General features: G+C 40.7%; 2 protein-coding genes across 6 annotated transcripts in view; one reads left to right on the top strand and one right to left on the bottom strand.

The window, feature by feature from the left end:
• The window catches only part of LOC144644316 (cGMP-dependent protein kinase 1-like), a 47,441-nt gene extending 44,587 nt beyond the window's left edge, over window positions 1–2,854 (top strand). For all 5 annotated transcript variants that reach the window (XM_078503775.1, XM_078503778.1, XM_078503777.1 and 2 more), the window contains one exon: window positions 103–2,854. In XM_078503775.1, coding sequence (XP_078359901.1) covers window positions 103–198 — 96 coding nt within the window. In that variant the 3' untranslated portion in view covers window positions 199–2,854. The remainder of the gene's footprint in view (window positions 1–102) is intronic.
• Window positions 2,855–3,304: 450 nt separating this feature from the next.
• On the bottom strand, window positions 3,305–17,887 carry LOC144644315 (uncharacterized). Its single transcript, XM_078503774.1, has 7 exons — window positions 17,749–17,887; window positions 16,499–16,638; window positions 13,129–13,582; window positions 10,982–11,204; window positions 6,886–9,749; window positions 6,248–6,285; window positions 3,305–5,650 (listed from the first exon to the last, which is right to left on the bottom strand). Exons 2-7 carry the CDS (start codon window positions 16,601–16,603, stop codon window positions 5,102–5,104), a joined length of 4,233 nt encoding a protein of 1,410 aa, XP_078359900.1. The 5' UTR covers window positions 16,604–16,638; window positions 17,749–17,887; the 3' UTR covers window positions 3,305–5,101.
• Between the last annotated feature and the right edge of the window lie 335 nt (window positions 17,888–18,222).

Here is an 18,222-nt window from a genome sequence, read left to right as displayed (position 1 = left end):
TTTCATGGCGTGCACATAACGGAAGCCACCAAATAATAAAATAAAAAAAGGTAAAAAGAGTAAAAAAAGTAATCGTGTTTTTTTTTTTTAATTTCCATTCAGATCAAGTCTCCGACGGACGCATCGAACTTCGACGACTACCCACCCGATGACGAAATACCTCCTGATGACATGACAGGCTGGGACAAGGATTTCTAGACGTCCAAAGTTTCGCCTCGCGTGTGCTGTCCAGTTTAAAAGGAAACAAATCTTCATTTCTCAATGTACAATGGGCAAGATGACAGAGTTCTTTATCGCAGTCCTTTCTGGTCTACTTCAGTATTCTTAGTTAAATGGTAGTTCTCGTCACTTTTAGTTCTTGGAAAATTCGCATCGTAAATTTGATTGCATATAAGTCGCGTTATTTTCTGATGTACATTAGGTCCTTGCCAACGTTAAAGGACGGAGCTACGTCTCGGATGGCGCATGCACATCTTGAAAAATTTGGTCTTTCATAGCCGTTTTGGGGCATGTCACTAAACGTGTCACACAACACTCCACGTTGCGTGACATCCCCCAAAACGGCAGCTATGGAGACTCAGTCGTTCGTATTTCGTGACTCGTCTCAATCTTTTTCAGTCTTTGTTTCTTTTAGGTTCCATATTACTTCTTTGGACTTTTTGTACGTTTGTAAATTATTATTTTAAGATTTCGTTTATTTTAATATCTTGCATATCGCGACATAGCTCCTTTCGATCTTTGATCTTCTCTTCAGAATTTTACATTTGTCACACTGCAAGTTTAGCTGTGACTAAAACTTTTGTCTAATAGGTTTCCCTGAAATTACAATTATTGATGAATTTGTGCTATAATTTTATAGATTCTCCTCCTTTCTGCTATCCTCTTTTCTCCTTATGTTTTGCGTACAAATGCGGTGCTTGGGAGAGGGGGAGGGGAGGGGAGAACGATTGTTTTAAAATTAATAGCTGCAGTTGAATTAGAAATCATGATAATAATTATCCTAATATTTTAACAATATGATATTATCGCGTATTGGTTTGCCTTGGAGAGTTGTATAGTCCTGGTGTATAACCACATATTTTTCAATGATAAATCAATATAACTAGAGCTTGTGCGATCGACGGTCCCGTAGTGTTAAGGTAGCCAACTTAAAAATAACTTTTCATTTATTTGTAAATGAAGCGTTCTCAGAACCTTTGCGAACAGAATGAACAGTCAGCAAAGTCTGCTCAGTAGCGTAGTCTGTTAGTGGGAATCGAATCGTCTTTTGGATCAATCGGTATTCTGTAAATAATTCAGTCATAAATGGGATGAATCTGAAAAGTGCTACCCTGTGCTGTATCTAATTTTAGTCTTATCAGCTTCCTCAGTGGGACTACATCGTGCTGTTTAAGGCGTTTCGTCACATACGAGTGCCAAAAGATCGAAATGAACCTCATCAATATGTAATTGAATATGACAGTGTAAGTCAGTAATGCTACCAAGCTGCCTCATGTAGCTAAGAAGTGAGGCTCGTAATTTAAGAAGTAAATACAAGAATCGCCTATAATAGCGCCGTTAGCCCTGAGGAAGGATAGTGATACTAATGTAGGAATGAAACATGGGCACAAAACGCCTCTCTACTGTGGTCGTGGTTCGAACGACCTGACCTCGTGTAGAGTTGAGCTTGCTGTTGCCTCTCTCCTAGCTTTAAACGTTTGTCTGGGTTATCGATGCTATGTGGGTACACTGTAGCTTAATTACTTTTTAACATTTTAAAATTTATTTAGAAAGTATTCTCTCTGGGTGAGACCTGGCTTGTTTTAAGTGTAGTTTTAAACCGGATACAGACAAATCTCCGCTGGTAGTCAATTCAAGATCAGCGTCCTTGCCCCATCGGGTGCTGCAGGATAGCCCCGTTTGTTATAGTTAATAAAACTTAAGTTTAGGTAGTTACTGTTAGCAGCAAATGTTGGTCATGACATAAGCAGAGCAACTCGGTTTTCCAGGTTTTCTCACAGTGGATAACTATGAAATGAATTGTTTATCCATTCTAAGAAAAGGTACTTCTGTATTTCATGGATAAAACACTCGATTTCTTGTTCATTGTAGCAAAAAGTAGCACATTCATTTAAATCGCCTTTTCCGGCTTATAAAAATGGCCTGTATTAAATTGAAGTAAAATGTTAAAAAATAATAGCACTTGGGCAGAGAACGAACTGTCAACAAATTGCTCTGTAATATTGTGGCTGTCGATGAAATTCCTGACAATATAACCGTTATATCTGTGTAACAAAGTAGGGTTTCTGTTCTAGAATGTTTGATTTTAATGTCTATACCACTTTTGTTGTATGTTGATTACGTTTTATTTGTCATTGTACATTGCGAGGAAGTGTCTATCGTGTCAGACTCGATCCTTCTCAGCGTTACTTGGGTTGTCACACAACGAACGGCTAAATCAAAGAGTTGCGTGACGACCTAAGTACTGCTGCAAAGTTGGCAATATAATGAGTGGACAAAATTTTACGTGATATATAAATCGATTTTTATTTTCTGTTCCATCCGTGTTGTAATGGTAGAAGTCAACGACAACTGGCCTCAAGTGTGTTGTTTAAAATTTTAAACCTTGTTTTATTTTAAAGACATTTTTAAGGATTTATTTATTTCGGACGGCCCACTCCGGAACAAATTGTCAGTAATCGTTAGAGATTGTGCAATAGTGCACGGTGGTTTTGATATCCATATCCGTGAATTGAAATGAATTATATTGTTGGTAATTTTGTATTTATTCCCCCTTGTGCTGCTAATGGTAAAGATAATAATAGTACAAAGCTGTGTAGTGAGAGAGCATCATTAAAATTAATTTTTTAACCAATTTAAAATAAGTTATAACGTTCTCTGTCTTGTCCATATTAATACGAGTTGAAGCAGTACTGTTATTCGTCGCTTAAAACAGTGTACCGATCCTGTTTCTTTTTAAAGAAATATTGCAACCCCCTGATACTACAGCGCATGTCACGTTACTTAAAGCAACCGTTTAGTACCCTCAGTAAAATTACCGAGATCGCCAGTTTCATACCCCAGAATGTCCTTCCTTGTTCAATCAATAAGTGCAAATTTCCAATCGCTCGCCCGGGAAAAATTGGGTTCGACCTTTCTTAACCGATCGCCTAGAGCAAGCAAGGAGCCTGTGCATCTGTCTCCCGTCCCCGGGAAAAGGGGGGGGGGGGGGTGGGGGGGAAACAGAGCGAGACCATACCAGCGACATGTTTACAAGTTTGCAGGATCGAATTACTATACTTTGTTATAATAACTATACACTGTGTAAAATTCTCATATTTTTATTTCATTTGAATACAATGTTATCCAATTGATCAATAGCGCACATGGCGACAAAGCTAAAACTACGCTAATAAATATCAAGAACCTTCACATTTGCTATTAAAATACCTCCAACCTTTGCATTTAAATTCAAATATGGTGAGCTAAGATTTTAATTTAATTATTCAATATATATTCCTTACATAGTTCAATTAACTTTAAGGTGCATAAGACCACTTTAAATATCTACTTAAAATTCTTTTCTGGACTATTTTCCATATAAGAAACTGTAAATAAATGCTAAATATTCCTATGATACATTAAATTCTTGCACTGAGAAAACAATTTTATGATACAACATTTTGTAACCGCGCGACGTGGTTAACAAAAATTTAATTGACTTATTATCAGTCGAGGGACTAAGTACTGTTTGTTAGCAATATCCCGTATGCGTCTCTGGAAAGCTGGGCCCGCGTATTTCGTCACCACTGTTGCTAAGCAACACGACGTATATTCATTGCATCATGCTGGCGCCACAATTCTCGGAGTGTTCGTGAGCGATCGTGCTAGTTTTTGATTGGCTATTAGGAATCGGAAACTCTTCGTGCCAAAAGCAGCGCTTGTTCCCCCGACTGAACACGGTGGTCGTATTTTAAAATTAATTAAAAGCGACCGACCTTTAAATTTGGGTTGATATAATGCAACCACAATTCTCCCCTACCCGCCCTTCACATATCTTTGGAATTATATCAATTCAAATCAATTCTATTTCCTGTTTTAACCACTTCTCCCACAGTTCGCTCAGGAGAATGTGGATTTTAGTCAGACGTTTTTAACTGATTATGTGCGTACTCAATATTAAAGTGGACAGAGGTTGGAAATTTTTATATTTCAAGTCAAGAGAAAATCAATTGGAACCAGTAAGGCCAAGGCAAGAGCGAATATCATACACAGTTCGCTAAATCCTTTGGCTAAAGTTGCGATTTAAGCAATACAGTTTACCCCTCTATCCTTTTCTCCTTCTAGTCAGATAGAGCAGTTTTCAATTGAGTGCCGTAAAACCAAAACCAAAGTAATCACTCTGGCTAATCACAAAAGACAGGCAATCCAGTAAACCAATCAAAACTCGAAGCAAATACACGTTGCCGGCACGAAGCGCGGGAAAACGCGCCCAAGCGAGTCACGATTTGTTTTGGTTTTACTTCAGATTGGCTGAGAAAGTGGCCCGAGATTTATGCAAAACCAATGCAAACGCGAATTACTTTTGACACTCAAGTGAAAACCGCTCTAATCAAATCTTAATTAAATTCTGTGAATATTTATTATATGGTGCACAGTTAAAAAGTTAGATTTTCATGGATGAGGTTCTGATTGTGGCACGCACTGACCAATCAAAGCGAACTTATGTCAAACTACCCTACCTACTTAATAAATTCACGTTGTTTGCTTATTATAACCCGGATGTAAAACTACACAACTAGTCCAAGGTTAGGTTTTTGGTTTTCGCACCTCAAAAACGGCAAGTCCCAACAGACCGAAAATCAAATGGCTCTATATGTTTTTCTATCTTCTTTAATCAAAGGTTGAAAAATTACATAATGAAATACCCAGTTAAACCCAAATTTAATTTCTGCCGTCCAGTTTAAGCCCTTTTTAATGCAATCCGTTTCAATTTCGCCCATGCGCTCTCCCCTTTGGCTAATTATAATTTAATTATTGCTTTTCTACAGTTCTTAATCAAAACTGAGGTTTATTTGAATTTAAGACGTAGCTTGTAAGTCACAGAGTAGCGTAGTCAAACCTATGTAATACTCACACTAGATATCGTTAATGGGCTTCTTTGAATACTCAGCGGCGTACTAGGTCTTTTCGGTGTGCTTTGTTCTTCAATGTCTTCACTTTTAACACTCGTGATGCCGCCATCATCGCTCTCCAACGGAAAATCTTCGTCGACTGACGACTCTTTCATCAAGTTGATCTTCAGACGCATTGCTTCTCTCTGTGATTTTATGACGCGGCTCGCTTCCAAGCTCAACGGACCTGATGAAGTCTTATTGATGTAATTGGACTCGATATCCTCTTGTCTTGATGAGTTAGTCACGTCTGGCGAACGCTCTTTGCATGAAGTTGCCTCGTGCTCGCTTGCGCTCATCCCCAATCTGATCTCATCGATGTTGCCGTATTCTGAATCAGAGGAGGGACTGGGAACACGCTGACTTGCGTGACTGCGGAAGAATTCTTTGGCTTGCGTCCGTCGCTCTCCCTTGGGTGGCCGACGGGGAACTGGATGCGACAGTGAGTCTGGTGACTGAGGGGTGTCTGACAGGGCGGGAGGATTTTGCTCAGTGGCCTGGAAAGAGTTGAATTTAAAGTGAGTAATGTGGTACCGATTGACAACAATTTCATACGCTTTAATATATGAATTACACAACTGTGTGAAATTGTCTACAGAACTGCCTATCGCCAGTTGGTCCGATTACAACCTCACGGAACCTGTAGTCAACATTTACAAAAGAAACTCCTTTCTACGTTGACCGTGCCAAAAAAAAAATATCGGCACAAATGATGTTGCTGAGATGGTCAAATAGCGCATTTTTGTACTAGTTAAAACCAATGCAGCTTCCAGCTCACCACCACCACCACTACGGGTGCTTCGCAGAACACCTGTAGAGCTTGCCAGTGGCAGATCCAGGCCTTCAACTAAGGCGGGGGGGGGGGGGGGGGGCTTTTTTGTGTGTGTACACCCAAAAACAGCGGGAGGAGTCATTAAAAAAATGTATTCTACCAAAAATAAGGAGGTGGCCCGGGACCCCTAGGCCCCTCCCCTAGATCCACCACTGCTTGTAAGCATTAAGTCACTCGCAGATTCAGCTGCAATTTAGCTTCCATTGGGAACTACCACGAATCAATTTTAAAAGAAGAGTGGAAAATACTTAAACGTTATTACCTGATCAGCAGTCACATCTGTCATATCTTCCTCCGAGTCTGTAATTGGAAGGAAATATCGCAACTTTAGGAGATAAGAAACAGCTCAGAGGGACATAATGGGACTCTACAGCCGAACCTCTCCTTACGAGCACCTCTATAATACGGGCAGTTCACTTGGTCGAAAGAAGAGAAAATTCACTCTTCCCTGTCCCATTGGTGTCCGTATTAGAAAGGTTCCACTGTAGTACCGTTCAAGGATACAATGGTAGCATTATGCAGCCTTCAGGATGATATGAATCCAACAGGCTGGTGAAGAGAATTAATGAACTGATCAGACAGAAAAAACGGCATCGATATAAAATAAAATTCTCCCATATTTTTTATAAGAAATATATAGACTAGTTAAAAGAGTTTTACTTTGACATTAAGGCTTAGAGAATTTCAGTTTTCAAAGGCAAAATCATGATTAAATTAGCTGATTATTGTTTGGTTATTCTGATACATTTTGTAGACATCAAGTCAACAGCCTCAGGTTGATGTGTTGCTATCTTCTCATCACCTGTCTGTTTTACAATGCATTGATATCAAAGATTAGAGGTTATGAAACTCGAAATTTGGGAGTTTGAAGGTTAAATGCCAGCTAAAATTCCAACTCACCTGAATTCTGCTTTTCAACAGAATCTTGTTTATTTTCCGGTGAAGAACACGTTAGCTGGATAACAGGCGCACGCGCAGAAGAACGCTCTGACGTCATTTTCTTAGAATCAGGAGGAGACTGGTTATTTTCTCTCCGTGGGGGGACGGGTGGGGGAGGCAAAAACTCTTCCTTCAGTACACTGCTGACACCTTTTTGTCCACTATGTCGCCTACCCTCCCTGGTGGATGGTGCAGCAGGCTGAGATGTTCGCCCGCTGTGGTGAGGTGTACTAGGATGACTCGGCGGCGCACTCGAGGTGAACGAAGTTGGCGATTTCGCTTGTCTGGGTGGCAGTGGAGGTGGGTCAAATTTCTTCCGTGGGGGTAGGGCTGGCGCCGGGATGTTGTCCTCGTTGGGTAGTGCGCATTGGCTGTCAATCATGTCGGAGGCAAGCTCCGATTGGCCATCGATTTGGCAAGATGCGTCAAACAACTCGTCTCTTTCGTGGTTTGATTTCGATTTTTTATCCTTTAAGTCCTTTTGTGTCTTTTCATGTGGCACCCACTTCTTGTGTTTTTCCTTGTTTGATGAAGGTAAATGTTTTGCTGTGTTATCAGATGTAAAGGCATCTTTCTTTTCCTCTTTGGAAGTCTTCTTTATTGCAGATTCATCCTTTTTTGCATCACTACCTTTGGTCACCTTACGCAGCATTTTAGAAGCGGAGGACAACTTTTGCGTGATTTCGGGTGATTCTTTGTCCTTTTTCAATTTTTCTTCTCTGGATGTCTTACGCGATGATTTTGGTGACGATTTGGAAGCTTTTCTGCTCATCTGAGGAGACGTTTCTGGAGTACTTGGTTCGCTTCCTGAGAATCTTCCTTGAATATCCATAGCATCACCGGGAGAAAGCGAGTCTCTCCGAGGCTTTTCCGAAAACTCTTCGCAAACCTCTCGTGACTCGTTGCTCCCTCGCCTCGGTTTGGGTGCTAGCTTCCATACTTTCTTCACAAACTTACTAGCCTTTGAATCTTTACGCCTGGCTACTTCGTTCTGTCCATCGTCTTCCACACTCTCGGTCGTTTTACAAGAGCCTTTCTCGCTTGCGTCAAACGCTGACTCGTCGGCAGTTCCTCCGTCGGTTATCGGACACGATCCGACTTCATCTACTGCGCTATTTCGCCTTTGATTGGTGCTGCACTGAGCCTGTTCGTCCCTAATTTCCGTCTTCTCTAAAAGCCGAGCCTGTATCGCAGCCTCTCCTGTCAAGTGACTTGTGTCGATGTTGGTCTTATGTGGGAACAGTAGCGTATGTGGATCTATGCTGCGCATGCCCTTAGCGAAGAAAGTTGACCGATGAGCCGCCGCCAATTCAGGTCGCCTCAGAATCTCTTCAGAGAGATCACCAATAGACGAGGACGATGATCGCCTTCGAGTTACATCAGCAGGATCAGGACGAACCGGCAAAGGCGGTGGACCTGGGCTAAGTGCGCGGGGGCCGAAACCTTCACAAGTAGATTTGCTCTTTTCGATCACTGAGTGTTTCTTGATAGTAAAATGACTTCCTTTACCACCAGATAAGGTCGTTGCCCTTTGCTGGACCTCTCGAAAAGTATCCGGAGTAACTCCTCCAATACTGTTACGTTTAGGTCGCACGGCTGGAAAGAGTTCGTTCACATCATGCTGTTGCGGTTTTTCCATCTGAGCGATAATTTTCTCAAACATTGTTTTGGAGGCTTCGGGATCTCCAGCTCTGAGCTTATCTAACAAATTCTGCCGCGAATCTACTTCGTTCCGCGGCGCGTCGTCTTCCGTGCTAGGTTTTGGCGGGAAAACATTTTCCGACTTAAGCGCTTGTTCCTTTTCCAACTTGGGTTTGGGCGGGAAATTACCACAGTTAGGCTCCTTAATTTGAGAAAATAGGCTCTCGCGCATCTTTCGATTAATCCTCGCGCCGGCATGCGAAATGTCCAGGCTACCGTTCTTCGCTGTAGTTGTGTCCACAGAGCAGCTCGATACACTTTGGCTGCCGGAGATTTGGCACACCTGATTTTCGGCCCCTTTTTCGGACGCAAAATAATCTACAACATTTCCGTTTCCATCGAGGCTATTTTCCGCTGGGCCTGTTTGCAGCGCTTCGCATTTTATGTAACCTTCAGAGTCCATCTCATTTTCTTCGGGAATCAACTGCGCGCCTGGAAAGTTCCTGGGAAGAGAGCTATTAGAGCGCATGCCCCCCTCTTCGCTGCCAAATGAGCACGTGCTTGTAAAAGAATCGCTGGAAATTTTACGGGAGGGAACTGGGTCAGAAATGTGAATAGGCTCTGCGGTCTCGTCGGAGAGCAGATCGATGTACGCGTCTACTTCTGATTCCTCTGTGATGTCGTCACTTCCGTCGATCTCGGTATACGGTTGCCGCGTCAAAAACACGTCATCATCCCCGCCCTTTTCAATTGAAGTTTCTGTAAGGGATCGGGGTCTCGATTCATCACTGGACACGGAAGCATCCTTTTCGCTGTCAATAATAACAGCTCTAACGTCTTGTGTGGCAGAACCGTTCTCCTGTATACTTTGGGCAAGGAAAGGTAAAGGATTAGTCTTTGCGCGTTGGCGTGAAACGCTCCTAGCGTTGTCCATCGAATTGCCTTTTTGCAGCGCACTAGCGATCCTTTCTGGTGGTGCCGTCATAGTCCTCGGAAGCTTTCGGGTCGGATGAGCGCCAGGCGGAGACATCGTCTCGCTGCTATTCGTAGATTTCCTACGGAAGGCGTCGCGCTTCTCCGCCGCTGACTTGAAGGCGTGCTGCGAATGCCGTCGGATTTCATCGGCGATAGTGTCGCCATGTTTGGTGAAGAACTGGAATATCCCTTCTCCAGTGGCACTGCGTCTGTATAGAGATAAAAAAGAGGGTGGTTAATGTCTAAGTTTTCTTTATCACATCACGATGCTAGTCCAATGCTTGTTCAGGAAGTCACACTCAGAACTTTTTTGGGTTGCCCCCATGTTACAGGTCGTTGGTACCCTAGCGAATTTTAATCCTCTGGTCCATATCGGATAGTGGAAGTGGACCGGAGAATCCAAATTCCCAGGTGTCCAAATCGGCTGTGACACTATTTCTTGTTGTTACACAACCCTAGCTGGTGCTCGAACCCTTCTTCATCCAGAACCCCTGGGGGGAAGTACTTCTACACTGGAGTTTACGGGGAGGCTCCGCACGGAAGGGGTATCTTTTTTTGGCTGTACAGGGCTGCAAAAAAAAAATTTCACTTAAAAGGACATACCGGTATGTCCTACTAAGAAACCATCTTGGACGGACAAAACAAAATTGTGGTCGGTCAGATTTTTATTCATCGTTGCCGTAAAATGATTTACGATAAGAAAAATTGTCCGCAAATTATGTCCGACCACACTTGGGATTTCCTCGGACATTAGCAAATTTTGGTCGGCCAATGTCTGATGACCGACTGTCATTTGCAGCTCTGCTGTAGGTATATAAAAGGGTGGGGGAAACAGTCATTTAGGTTTTTCAAAGGGCCTTTTAAAGTATCTCACTCCGTGGCCCTGTCCCGAGTAGGAGTTATTCAAGTGCAAAATTAAGAAAAGAGATGCAGTATCCTTTCTTTAGGTATGTGTACGGGGTACCATTTTGTTATGTAAGATATACAAAAGGGTAACCTTTTCTGTCGAAAATTGTTCATGAAAGGGTAAGGGTTGGCGGGTGAAGCATCCTCTTCCAGCATCAACGCAGGAAGCCACCTGCATTGAGGTTGATAAGGGGTCTTGCAGGTTGTGCAGCTGTGTGTGGGTTTTTTTAATTTGCTCCAATCATGTTTCTCATCTGTTTTTTCTGCTGACTCCCACTCCTCCCTCCCCCTTTTTGGTCTTGGTTTAGTGTTTGGGTTGGTAAGTCACCAGTGTGACAGTGCCTAGTGGTTGCTGCTCTTAGAGTTGCCATGGATACCTGCCTCCTTTGCTTAAAATAGCAAAGGCACCTTCGATCCCCAAGCTTATCTTTTGGCGATTAGTTTAATATTTTTCTAAAGAAGAGTGTTTCAAGCAATAGTGTTTCGGAGTAATTAAACACTGGACTATTCTTTTAGTTACAAATTAACTTTTCACCTGCCAACTTTGAGTGTGAGAAGCTGCATGTCTTTCACTCCTGCACTGACTGCGGGCTCACTTTTGAATCCCCGCAAATGACCCACAGACCATGTGACCACGGTCTGGCTCCTGTCCACAGCAGACTGAAGGGACACCTCCTCCTCAGTAACACACAAGATGTAGTCACCCCTGATATTGTTCTTCTCTGAATGCGGAGTCAGCCTTGTGGTGACAAAATAACCTGTCAATCAAACAATTTTACACGATAGGTAAACTTTGTATGTTTCCCTGGACAAAAGTCTGGAAAAGCATTTCCTGGGGGAGGGGGTACTTCGTACTTCCTAGAAAACAGCGATGTGCCGCTAAAAATGAAGTCACATTTTTGTGACTGGATTGACTACAACAATATTGACTGGTCCTGATGGAAACAGTTAAATTTGTTTCCTGAGAATCTCAAAATGTTTCCCATGAGACCAGTCATTAATTAAGTGATTTGTTATATAGCACAACAAAGGCTTAGAGAAAAACGCCGGTCATCAGTGAACACTCACGGCCAACAGTGCAGATACCCTATGACGTCATAAATTTTGCAATCATGTTGCCCACTCAAAGGCTTTTGGCAGGAATTGTTCAGGCAACACATATGCCAGAGTGTTTGTACCCCGGGGGGAGGGGGTATTCCCTAAAATTTACTATGGTGGTGTGCCCCTGAGTCTCTGAGACTCTGGACCTGTTTCAGAGAAAAAAAAACTGAATTTGCGACCCTGTTCCAGACAAACATTGCAAAATTGGTACCCTGTTCCAGACAATATCCACAATGGAAATATATCTAGATAGATATAAAAACACAAGCGTATATCAGGATGCGCTCACTTGACTTCGTCTGTGGCTTAGAGATAAAGCGATAAAAGGAGCGGAGTTTCATAGCTAAACTCAATCGTGTTTAATCAGGATTCTGGGAAAAAAAATTGACCCTGTTCCAGAGTTAAAAGGGTGATTTTTATACCCTGTTCCAGAGTCAGATAGGCAAAAAGCATACCCTGTTGAGCGGCACATACCCGTATAGCCCTTATATGGTAGTACCCCCCCCCCCCCGGAGATTTTACATACATGTCTTCTACATTTACCAAATTTATCAATTACTGGTGGGGGGGGGGGGGGATACTTCCTTACATAAGATACATAGGTGCCTGCAGCACCAAAGGGTGCGGTTTTTAAGCCTTTGTTCAGAAATTGGGTATAGATTTTAGCCATTTGCCAAGAGAAACAAGACATGAGGACAATTTTATGCATTTTAAATCAAAACTGAAGACATTTTTATTTAGGAAAGTGTATGAATAGGATCATTTCTATTATCTATTAATTATATTTTTAAAGCTTTTTCATCTATTTTTTAGTCATATGTACATTATGGTAAAATTATAGCTAGTTTTAAAATCACTCAATATATTCTTACTGGTAGTATTAAAAATAATAATTTTTTTTGTGAGGCGCATTTGATCATATTTATATGTTAATTTGTGCCATACAAATTTTAAATATTATTATTATTATTTTATTATTATTATTATTATTATTATTTTGTGTTTGTGCACTTGGGTCAGCAACTAGGCACAATTTTTTGGAAGAGACTATTTTTATGATTGTTGTTATTCATTCCCTGAGAAGTGTGATCTAAAAATGTTGGTATTTTTTTTTTTTTTTTTTTCCCGAAAAAAAAAAAATTAGGGAGTAGATAAAGAGGGTGGGGTGGGAGAGAGGAAAAAATTTTGGGGGAATATTTAAAAAAGGGAAAAAATTTAAAAAAGAAAACCACCAAAATTTGAAAAAGGGCCCCAAAAACAAAAATGCCTAATGAACAAAAAAAAGCTTGGATCTCCAGACTTCTTGTCCGATCATTTGTGCTTTTAGGGAAACCTTTTCCCTCCAGGAGCGAAAGAATATAAAACTACCGGTAACCAGAGTAGTGGTTAGTTGCAAATTTCCATGATTTCATCAAGTCATGACCCCAAATCAGCGTATCTACCGCTACAAAAATATGGGTTGTGTCTGAGCAAAGATACGTTTGACCAGATAATGTGATCAGCCTCTGCCGGTTAGTTATTTCAAGCCCTGTAACATGAATGTTAGTTTTTTAAAAAAAATAAAAATAAAATCATACAAACCTGGTGATGTTGCTGTTCTGGGTTTGTTTGGCGACATATCCCCCAAGTTATGACATGACCTAGACCGTGCATTTGGCAAGTCAGAGGTGACGCGCCTAAATAGCTCAGGAGTTGACCCAGGACTATTATCACTACTGATATGTGCCCATATGTCAGGGGTGCTAGTCCCTCCTACTTTGACGGCAACTCTGTTTATTGCTGCTAACCAGTCTTTCATGGCTTTTTCAGTATCGCAGCCCACAGTGATGGCTCCCTGCTTGTTGCACACAACCATTATCGGGTAGCAGTGAGCTTTTGAGCTCTGAGTTTCACCAATGTAGACAATGCTATCTAGGTGGAAGGAATATTCCACTGGCTTTTGAAATGCAAATGCAGTTTCATCCTTATAGTACTCCAGTCTTTGAGTTAAATTCTGTGTCTTGTCACGCAAAACAAAAAATTTAGATTGCCATGCCTGTGGGAAAAAAATAAGCATACATCATGTCTTAAAATTTTTTCAACATATAACTTACTTAGAGGTGTTCAAATCAGTAGTTGAGGTTGAATATAGACCTGTGCCAAAAGAGCCATGGGGGATGGGGGGGGGGGGGATGGGGGTATTACTTGGGATTTCAAGTGATGAGGATGATTGAAGGATTTTTGGGGGTTTGAAATTTTCGATTCCGGGATTTGGCAATTTGGCAAGTATTTTCTGATCTAAGGGATGTTTTGGGGTGTTAAAAACCATATGAAGATTCGTGGAAGTGCCTTTTTTTGGGGCGATGTTGGAAGCCCTAGAGACTTTTTTGGGTCTTGATTTTTGTCCCCATTTGATCATCCCCATCACTTGAAATCCTCAGTACACCCCCGGGCCCAAAGATAATGTTATTTTCTTTCACAGGTGTATAGGGCAGGGGGGCTGCAGGGGGCTACAGCCCCCCCCCCCCTTTTTAGGCAACTCAAGTTTGTTTTTTTTCAAAGAAATAAATATTTTCTAATTTAACCAGAAATCAGACAGTAGTTGCCTAGCACATGATGAATTTCTGTTTAATTGTGAAGGGGATCATATGTTGATATACATATTTTTGTTATTTTTTCATTGTTTGGCACTGAACTGCAAATATCTGTCACAGTGAAACACCTGATAAAGAAGGCTTCTCCCACGTTGCTAAATTTTACAAAATCGACGGCGAGATTCTGGAAGCCGAGCAAAAATGTATGCAAAGTTTTCGTCGTGTGCACAGATTAGGCTACATGACTGTTTCAGAAATGCTGGAGACAATGCATGAGAATGATCTTCGGTAATTATTTGATGTTTCCAGAGTTTTTTAATGTGATACATATCCTTGCACTGATACCTGCTACATTGTGTTCTGTGGAAGGATCATTCAGTGCATTGCGCAGATTGAAAACAAACTTCCGCAGCAACTGATGGGGCACAACGTGTCAGTAACTTTGCACTTATTAACACTGAAAGGGCATATGCATGCCAACTCTCTAGTCAACAATGACATGGTTGACATGGATCGTATCATTGATATCTTCGGCCACTAAAATGGCAGAGACAGCTATTTCTTTTAGTGTGTTTCATGAGCTCATATGATAATTGTAAGTAAGAATACTTTTACTTCATATGTAGGCCTATGTTAGTGCATCGTATGACCCTCATTTCTTTTCGACTGTTCGAAAAAATTTGGGCAACTTTCAGAATTTTTTGGGAAAATGGTTCACTGCCCTCCACTGGCAATAAATTGCCTGTATGCCAATGTTTTCTTTGTTCAAATATGGTTATAGTTGAAGAAATGAAGAAGTGTGCTCAAGCTGGATGTACTCAGAAAATAAAATTTCTCAGCCCAGGTAACGCCCTTGGTCTTGAGAACAGCCTTCTGTCTTCAACCTTTGGCAATACACAAAACCTTAGACACAGTTTTTCCAAAAAACCACCCATAACTTTTTCGCGTCCTGAAGGTGTCTGCTTATGGGAGCTTCGACTGTAAAAGTTTTGGAAACTGAATACATAATTAAACCAATTGCAAAAGCTAAATTCTGCTATTATTCACTTCACATAAAAAGGTTTTTACAGCTGTTGGAATTACTGTATTTTCTCAATTACATCCCACATGTTCACACTTTGATGTTACTGATGGTTTAGAGTGAGATGAATAACTAAAGATCCTGTTTAAAAACTTAGGTGGCACAACTTTTTGGTATTAAGAAAGCATCTTTAAGTTTTGCCAGATATTCCTCACTCACTCATCTTCTTCACACCTATTGGTGGGGTGTTAGGCTACAAGGCTACAGACATTTAATGCAAATCTTTCTGTAGGGCTGATTCAAGCCAGCAATTCAAAAACCAAAAAAATTCTCCAAAAAGTGGCATTCATGACAACCTGGCTAAATAAATGTCCTCCAATTTTATTTTATATTATTTTATTTTTTTGCTTCATTTTTTTCCTGAAATGTCCATTTTGAGTTGACAAAACTACAAAAAAAAATATCGTCATTCAAAGGTAAACCTAAATATCTTCTCCTGCAATGCTTTACAGGAGTAACTTGATAAATTTTTGGAATTACATTTTTTAAAAACAATAACAATCATATATCGCCCCAAGATGCAAAATATGTTTTATAGCATAACACTGCTGCAATATTCTTCATTAATATTACGGAGTTGTTTTGTTTGAATAAAACAGCCCATAACAGTATAGTTCATGGCACTCTGCGTGCAAGTTATGAGGCTGGACTAAATTGTTTGTTAACAGTAGCCAGACATCAGTCTACTATTTTTTTTTTTTTATCCACTTGACCCATAGTCTGGTAAAAGAGACATCTCTTACATACCTATCTAGCCTACAAGAAGCTGGTTTCTCCTATGCCGATCGCTATGCTACAGACAAGACAGCCTTGCATTCAGTGCGGGAGAAGCCAACTGCTCACAGAGAGCTTCTCTCTTGCTCATTTCATCTTTTGCAAGAGAGATATTTAAGGTTTCACATGAACTGAAGGGTGCTATTTTTTGGTTATGTTTGAATCTCAAATGCCTCCCTCATGGAGGATGTAATTAACGATCAGTAAGACATTCGTTTTGTCGATCTCAGACTAGCTGTCTACGATGCCTGGAATGAGAATCTTAGTTCGAAACACAAAATTATATCGTAGAAGAAAGAATTATCTTCTGAGCAGTTGAAATAGACTAGCGTTTTAACAATAACAATAACATATAACTCTATGATATAATGTCACAGTGCTGTAACACAACTTGGTAGAGTGAAGCACTATAATGATTATAAGCATTTAATATTGAATGTGAAAATAAATGAGAATATTTTTTTTTTGCCTGTCTAATGAAAAAGACAAAGGATAACCATATATCTACTGCAATTTATATTACCTTTATCCTAACTTTTGTAGAAGTTGGCGGTCTTTTAATCATCATGTAGCCATACTTGATGATGTCTCCATCCTCAAAAACTCCGTAAATATTATACTCGGCCATTATGAAAACATTACCGCATCATGAATGCCCCAAACCTAAGACAGGGAACAAATAACAAACTCAGCAAAAACTGGAAACTGCATCACTGACGAAATATGAGCTAGGCCTCAAGGAGGAAATGTCGAAAACAAAAAGGCAGATTGCGAATCACAGATAAAGTGAGAAATAATAATAAATACATAACTTCCGCAAGTAACTGTTTTCACCTAAGTTTCTGTAGAAATAATATCGTTCATGTCTCCAAGATAATCGGTGGAAAGCGCGATGAGTTTATTCTAGAACAAACAGGAATTCGATCGGTTTGGAAGGCCGTTTGGCACAATTATGAAGGCAGAGCTACAAGGAAATAGCGCAGACGACAACTAAATCCGCTTAAAATTTTTTTCAGTAAAAAGCGTTCATCATCCCGATGACACGGTTCAGTGGTTTATAGCGCATCGAACCAGACAAAGCAGATAGCGTTTGATAGAAAATATCTATCGAATCTTTTCGCATTTCAAGACGCTACCAAAGCACGAATTATCCAATTTGCCAAACTAGCGACCTTCATTTGAATTACTTTCTTCTACTTACCTTAGCTGGAGCTAAAATTTTTATTTAAACAGCAGTTTAAACGTGATCACCATATATAACGTACATTTATTAATGACTACATGCAAGTCAGCCTGTGAATTAAAATTCTCCCCCCATTTGTTTGCGTCGATGCAGGGTCTTTTAATATACAGAAGCACACATTTTGGAACCTAACAAAAGAGCCGACGTTAATTTTTTACTTCCGTAAGAACGAAAATCATCGCGTGGTTTTAGGAAATTTGATGCAAAAACCGCAAGGAAGTGCGAATGTCGAAATAATCAACAATTTAAGCAAATCCTTTAAGCATTCATCACGCATCACGTGAAATGGACGAGCACGAAGTCAGAAAGTCGTTTAATAGCGCAAAACATTTAAAAATTTCAATAAAATATTATGTTACCACTATTTAAAGTACTGCTCTTACGCCCCGTTGATTAGAAGCTTTAACTATGTTGTCAAATTTTCAATAATTAGTCCGTGTTGTAGGCCTGCCACGCTCGCTAGAATATTGCAAAGCATCCAGCTGTAAAATGAGCGACCCACACACATTGATAGCTACAATGATACCTACCGCTCATTTTGTCGTCGTCCAAAGTCCGAAACGAATCTTCCACGCTGACAAACCGTACAAACAGCAAACGTGACGATTCTACTGTCCTTGGCAAAGTATAAATTACTTTTTTAGACCACCGCTCTCGAAGGAACTTCAATGACTCGTTGAACCCCAGGTCAGAATAACAAATTCATCATCGCCAGACGTCCAGCAAACTGAACATTTACATCTTTCCAGTATTTGCATGCAGTAGAGTGGAAGACTTGAGGGCCAGCTTTATGCAGAGAACACAAGATGACCAGACGATATTCAAAATAGCCACAAAGGAGATTTTCGATTACAAATCAGCAGAAATCATCGGAATTATTAGTGGCGCGCCAACTTCGACTCTCGTTATAAACTCGAATTTCAACTGATCACAATATCTTGAGCAGTAGGTCTCGGTAGCTCAGCATGCGGACAACAATCCTGATCCCCTCTACATAACTAGCT

This window comes from Oculina patagonica, chromosome 2 (genome assembly GCF_052425735.1).
Source record: "Oculina patagonica isolate OP01 chromosome 2, crgOcupat, whole genome shotgun sequence".
NCBI lineage: Eukaryota > Metazoa > Cnidaria > Anthozoa > Scleractinia > Oculinidae > Oculina > Oculina patagonica.
The sequence above is the reverse complement of the archived record's forward strand: the minus strand, read 5'-3'. Positions and strand labels throughout refer to the sequence as shown.